This window comes from Leptonychotes weddellii, chromosome 4 (genome assembly GCF_054177405.1).
Source record: "Leptonychotes weddellii isolate Sample4059 chromosome 4, ASM5417740v2, whole genome shotgun sequence".
NCBI lineage: Eukaryota > Metazoa > Chordata > Mammalia > Carnivora > Phocidae > Leptonychotes > Leptonychotes weddellii.
In genome coordinates, this window is record NC_138372.1 from 145,213,449 (window position 1) to 145,220,529 (window position 7,081).

Genomic DNA, 7,081 nt, shown 5'->3' on the forward strand with positions numbered 1-7,081 from the left:
TCTTTATGTATTTGCCTATTCTGGACCTTTCTTATAAACAGAATAATATACATGGTCATTTGTGGCCAGCTTTATTCACTAAACATAATGTTTTGAAAGTTCAACCATGTTGTTCCATGTTTATCAGTACTTCGTTTCTTTCTTTCTTTTTTTTTTTTTTTTGATGCATTCAACAGCTCCTGGTGTAATGAAGAATGATTTCCCATAATGCCTAAGTATTTTTTATTATTATTATTGTGTTCAGTTAGCCAACATATAGTACATCATTAGTTTTTGATGTAGTGTTCAACGATTCATTAGTTGCATATAACACCCAGTGCTCATCACAACACATGCCCTCCTTAATACCCATCACCTCGTTACCCCATCCCCTCATCCCCCTCCCTTCTGTACTTCCTTTCTTTTTATGGCTAAATAATATTCCATTATATAATATACACATTGTATTCATCCATTTACCAGTCATGGGCATTTAGATTATTTTTAACTTTTTGACTGTTATGAATAATGTAGCTATGAACATTCATGTGTGGTCATAATTTAGTTTTAAGATTAATCCAAGAGATGTCTTAATCAGCCCCCAAAATTATTTTTATGAATAAAAAAGTTTGCACAAGATTAAATTTTTAAAATTTGGTTGTTGTTAATATAAAATTTAAGTTCACACTAGAGTAATGTATTGACTTGTTTCCATATTCATTTTACTTTCAGGTTACAATTGGTAGCTACCCCTGTATTGTAGAAGAAAGTAGTGACAGTTCGATTATATGTCATATTGACCCTCAAAACTCAATGGATGTTGGCATCAGGGAAATTGTCACATTAACTGTCTACAACCTGGGCACGGCTATCAATACGCTGTCCAATGAATTTGACAGGCGATTTGTACTTTTGCCAAACATCGACATGGTGTTGCCAAATGCAGGATCAGCTACAGGAATGACAAGAGTGACCATAAAAGGCTCTGGATTTGCAGTTTCTTCTGCAGGTGTAGAAGTCTTCATGGGTAATTTTCCCTGTAAAATTCTATCAGTAAGTTATACAGTCATCAAGTGTGAAACATCTCCTGCTCCCCAACAGCTTGTGAAAGTGGATCTTCTGATACATGGAGTGCCTGCCCAGTGTCAGGGGAACTGCAGCTTTTCATACTTAGAAAGCATCACTGCTGTTGTAACAAGAATCTTCCCATACTCTATTGAGGGACCTGTAAAAGTTCTTATTGAAGGAGAAGGTTTTGACACTACCTTGGAGGACATTGCTGTTTTCATTGGAAACCAACGGTTCAGAGCAGTAGATGTTAATGAAAATAACATCACTGTTCTTGTGAGTCCCCTCCCAGCTGGACTTCATTCTCTTAGTGTTGTGGTGGGAAGTAAAGGCTTGGCTCTGGGAAACCTTACTGTTAGCAGCCCCGCGGTAGCATCTGTCACACCAGCTTCTGGAAGCATTGCTGGTGGAACTATATTGGTGACCACAGGAAATGGCTTCTCCCCAGGCAATACCACAGTCACTGTTGGGGATGAACCTTGTGAAATTATTTCTGTCAACTCCAGTGAAGTCCACTGCTACACCCCAGCAGGGACAGCTGGAAGGGTCAGTGTGAAGATCTTTGTTAATGCAGTTGCCTATCCACCTCTGTCATTTACGTATGCCTTGGAAGATACTCCACTTCTCAGAGAAGTTGTCCCAAATACAGGTACTCCAATACTTTCCTTTTGTTGTCTTGATACGTTATTATCAGTAATATTTATTAGTGTAGAATTGGAATAATGTTTATAAATGATTATTAAGATGTGTTTTTAGACAATCCACTTAACCCAATAAATACATGGGACTTTTCTGTGTAGTTTCCATTTGTAATTATTTTTTGCACATTCTTGGGATAGAATTTTTAGTCAAATTCCAACTTCTGGGGCACCTGGGTGGCTCAGTTGTTAAGCGTCTGCCTTTGGCTCAGGTCATGATCCCAGGGTCCTGGGATTGAGCCCCTCATCAGGGCATTGGGCTCCCTGCTCAGCAGGAAGCCTACTTCTCTCTCTCCCACTCTGCCTGCTTGTGTTCCCTCTCTCGTTGTCTCTCTCTCTGTCAAATAAATAAATAAAATCTTAAAAAAAAAAAACCAACAAATTCCAACTTCTATTTTGAAACAAAATCCCCATTAACTTGACCTAAATTTCAAAATGAGGAAGAAAGAGATGGATATCTATGAATTAAAATTGATAATTAATTTATGTCATTAATATTGATAGGCATAGGAAACAACTGTAAAATTCAGAAGTAGGTTACTAGACATTGAGAGTTTTTCTGTATATCTTATTTCCATGAAGCTACAATTGGATACTAACTTATTAACTCAACAGAGTTCTTTTTAAGGAGGTAATTGACCCATTCAGATAGAAATAAAATATTATGAAATAAGATTCACTTAATGATTTAACATAACTCATTTTTTCCAAGCTAAGAATAGATTGAGATGTCTTCTTAATTTTTTGTCATTGTCCTATGCTGTTTCTGGTCATCTTTAAGCTCTTAGAATGCTTATCATCTACATAATGAATTCTAGAGAGGCTGCTATAATGTAATGATGAAACGTGACCTTGATGCCTAGGTTCAAATCTCGGTTCTTCTACTTTACAGTGATGCAACTTTGGACAAAGCTTTTTAAATATTAGTTTCCTTATACATGCAAGTACCTAAGGTTAAAGAAATTCATTTGTATAATGTAACTTCGAATGGCAACTTCAATAAAGAACCAATTAAATGTCAGCCTTTTAAAAATAGTCTTTTTTTTTTAGTTTATATTACCAGAAAGTGTGGTCAGGTTTGGGTAAGATGTATTCTCTCCCTTCGAGAAGTTTGTTATTGGAATTTTCTTTGGTACATCAAGTTTTATCATTTAGAAAATTGTGAAAGAGGCAAACATGAATAATAGCAATGACATAGTTTCCCCCATATATTTGTAATCATTGCAAATGATGAACTGGATATTGGCATATGTTTTTATTTCCATGAATCATTTCTGTCCCATCTCTTTCTTTGAATGTGTCTTTCAAACAATGTATTTGAAGATAGAAGACTTGCAGACAAGTGAGAACTGAGCTGTTTTATTTACTAAGGAAAAAAAGTAATAGATCACACTTAGAACAACACTTCCATTTGAAAGGTGAAAATGCTAGACAAAATTAAAAATTTAAGGCCTAAAAAACATTTTTTGGCTCATATCTTAAAACTATTCCTAACATGAAAATCTCGTAAATATCTGTGGTCTTTAAAATGACAATTTAAATATCAGTGATCTTTACTATGATCAGTTATATGGTTCTTTTTACTATTGCTACTCGAATTAAAATCAGCCTACTACTTGGTGACTCTGTATGTGTAACAAGTACATTGATTTGTACCTATTCACTTATTATTTAGGTATGTAGGTATTCATTTGGATGACCTATGACAAATTCTTTGTGTTTAATGCCCTCAATACATTTTTGTCAAAAGGAGGAAGGAAGGGAACAGAAGAATTGAAGTACTTTGTTCTATGTACATTTATTCAAGGCACCAACATCAACATTCATTTATAATTCTTTTTTTTATTATGTTATGTTAATCACCATACACTACATCAATGTAGTGTTCCATGATTCATTGCGTATAACACCCAGTGCTCCATTCAATATGTGCATGCCCTCTTTAACACCCATCACCAGGCTAACGCATCCCTCCACCCCCATCCCCTCTAGAACGCTCAGTTTGTTTCTCAGAGTCCATAGTCTCTCATGGTTCGTCTCCCCCTCCGATTTCCCCCCCTTCCTTTTTCCCTTCCTTCTCCTAATGTCCTCCATGCTATTCCTTATGTTCCACAAATAAGTAAAACCATATGATGATTGACTTTCTCTACTTGACTTATTTCACATAGCATAATCTCCTCCATTTATAATTCTTTAAATTAATTCCTTATTTCTGTATATACTGTCTTACATCTAATTATTTACCTATCATAATTTATCAAGTATATATATTGAAAATATTTAAATTAAGAAAACTAATCCATCCTCAAAAGAGTTGCCAATAACAGGGAAGTACCAAAAATAAAAAATAGTAAGCCCCATCCCTAAAATATACTCCAACCCACAACTCCTGCTGAGACATTCATAATTCTTGATTCTAAATCGTCTCTCTTCCCTTGTTTCCTCTTCTCCACTAGCCTGAACTAACATTAACAATAGCAGTAGAATAAGAATGCAGTGGAATGGATAGAAGGGCTGGGAAAGAATGAATGTTGAGATAACTTATTGTAAATATGCTGTAGATTGTAACATATGGTGCAGCCTAACTTTGTGTTTTGTTAATATTTATATATTTATAATATTTATATTTATATTTATATAAATATATAATATATATTTATATATATTAGCTTTGAAATACTGGGTATTATTTTGTTTATGGGAGTAATTAGGTGTATCTTTAAATGCATGTATAAGTACTGGAATTTAGATATATTGTTTGCTTTTTTTCTTTTTTTAAAGGTCCACCAGGAACCAAAATTCAAATCACTGGATCTAATTTTGGTATTGATATCTTGGACATTTTGGTAATGATAGACAACATTCTGTGTAACGTAACCATGGTCAATGATAGCGTATTGCAGTGCGTCATTGGAGATCATGCTGGTGGCACTTTTCCTGTTACGATGCATCATAAGACAAAAGGCTTTGCCGCGTCCACAGTTGTATTTGAGTACCCACTTGCTATTCAAAATATTCATCCAAGCCAAGGTAGTCATGAATGTGCAGGAACCTACAGATACTTTGTATTGTTTCAGTAAACACTTACTTTATTTAGAAAAAAAAAATTCTTCAAACAATGCTAAAATTTGTAGTTCCTATAACACATTAAAAATATTTTTGTTCATGCATTGAATATGCAAGCATGTGTATCAACTAATCATCTCTAAATATTCATTTATGGCCTCTATTTCTCTTAGTGTTATATAATTAACTTCAAGTTTAATCCTACTTAAAATGTCCAGATTATATGTGAAAATTTTTTATAAAATCATGTTTAGGCATCACTGACCTGTAATTATGAATACATAAATAAGTATTTTTTTCTATTTGAAAATTATTTTAGTGGTTAAAAACCTTAAGAAAGTATAAGCAATGTACTCCTAATTAAAATAGTAATTTTACATTTATCTTTTGACTACTCTGAAATTCTTTTTTTGACATCTCTCTTAAATAAAGTTTTAGTTCCTAGAAGTAGTTTAAATAAATGATGGGATGTAACATTTATTCAGTAAAGGTTTTGTTGCATTAATATAATATAGTATAATATAAAATATAACTTCAGTTCTAAGAATTGTTTCATTTAGTGTAACTTACTTCCATTTCAGGTTTTAAAATAAATACACAGAGGAGGTTTTCTTTTCATGAACTGTGTTTTTCCCCCTTGTATGTCTTCACTAGGAAGCTTCGGTGGTGGTCAGACCATGACTGTGACTGGCACCGGGTTTAATCCACAAACCTCAACTATATTGGTGTGTGGCTCAGAATGTGCAGTTGACAGGCTTAAATCTGATCGCACAACACTATTATGTAAAATTCCACGTAACGATGGTGAGTAGTCAGGAAAAAGAATGGCAGTGATTAATGTTAAAGAAATCAGAGTCTGAATTTCTTCTTCCAAGTTTTTGTGTTTTGGGGGGGCAATTGAATCACCTTTATGACTACCTTGATTTTATTTTATTTTTTATTTTTTTTAAGTTTTTAAGTTTTCCCTTGAAAGCCATAGGTATTTTTCTATTACACTATATATCAAAAATTAAAGAGAGAAATTAAAAATTTTTTTATTAAAGCCTGAAGAGTTTTTTTATTTTATTTTATTATGTTATGTTTTTAACAATTTCTTTAGAACTTTGTTTTCTAGGTTTATATGTCTTTCAAGATTCATAACATTTGGCTAGGTTGAATTGTTTATAATAAATTGCAGTTTTTCAGTTTATTACATAAACGGAGCATGCCAAATGGAGAATGCATTTTTAATTCCTATTGAACAATTAGTTTCCATTAAAGATAGGAGAGTATAATGGTCATGAGTGTAAACCCTGCTAATGCATGGCCAAGATTCAGACCCAAGCTGTGTCTTTGGACGGGTTATTCAATCTCTCTGTGCCTCAGTGTTTCCTCATCTGGAAAGTGAAATAACTTTCGCCTACTTTATAGGATTATTGTGACGTTTAATAAGCTAATGTATGTGAAGTGGATGGAATGCTATCTGAAATAGGATATGTGATTTGCTGTTGTTATTACTATTACTCTTATTATTTAGTGGATAAAGAGCCCAGGCTCTCAGGAGCCCTAAATCTCATTTTGCCACTTACTATGTCATCTCACTAAGTAACTAAACTCCTCTGTTTCAGTTTGTCCACCTATTAAATGGAGATATTATTAACCCTAATTCTTGGGTTATTGTGAAGTTTAACTATCTGACATTTTAAGTATACAACAAATTTTAATTACCCAATGAAATTTAAGAAGAACGAAAAGGAATGCTCTAGGTGAATAAAAGATATGGTTTATATGCATTTTTAAACCAAATTTGATGAAGCTTTTCTAAACATTTTTACTTCTTTTCTGACTTTTTAAAAAAAGATTCCATTTATTCATTGGAGAGAGAGAGAGAGAGCATGAGCGGTGGGTGGGGGGCAGAAGGAGAGGGGAAGGGAGAAGCAGGCGAGCAGGGAGCCTGTTGCGGGGCTCCATCCCAGGACCCCGAGATCATGACCTGAGCCAAAGGCAGCTGCTTAACCAACTGAGCCACCCAGGCACCCCTCTTTTCTGGCTTCTTAAACAAAGAATATTGAAGAAAATATAACATTTTTGTGAATGAACTCATTTATCATTTGAACGTCAGTTTATATGCTGATTTTTTAAAGAAAGGCAGCAGTGCTGTCAAGATTTGTCAAGGTTTTTGAGTTGTCTTAACACCAGCTCTGCTTCTTCTTTGGACACTTTTGTACTGAGTGTCTGTGTTTTTTCTGTCTCTTACCTCGCTTCCAGCTGTCACGCCTTGCCGCAATCCA

At 34.2% G+C, this 7,081-nt stretch overlaps 1 protein-coding gene across 1 annotated transcript in view; it reads left to right on the plus strand.

Moving 5' to 3' along the window:
• The window catches only part of PKHD1L1 (PKHD1 like 1), a 139,158-nt gene that overhangs the window by 65,359 nt on the left and 66,718 nt on the right, over window positions 1–7,081 (plus strand). Inside the window, exons 38-40 of the mRNA XM_081817137.1 lie at window positions 712–1,696; window positions 4,527–4,775; window positions 5,466–5,615. Of these exons, the coding sequence (XP_081673263.1) occupies window positions 712–1,696; window positions 4,527–4,775; window positions 5,466–5,615 (1,384 nt within the window). The remainder of the gene's footprint in view (window positions 1–711; window positions 1,697–4,526; window positions 4,776–5,465; window positions 5,616–7,081) is intronic.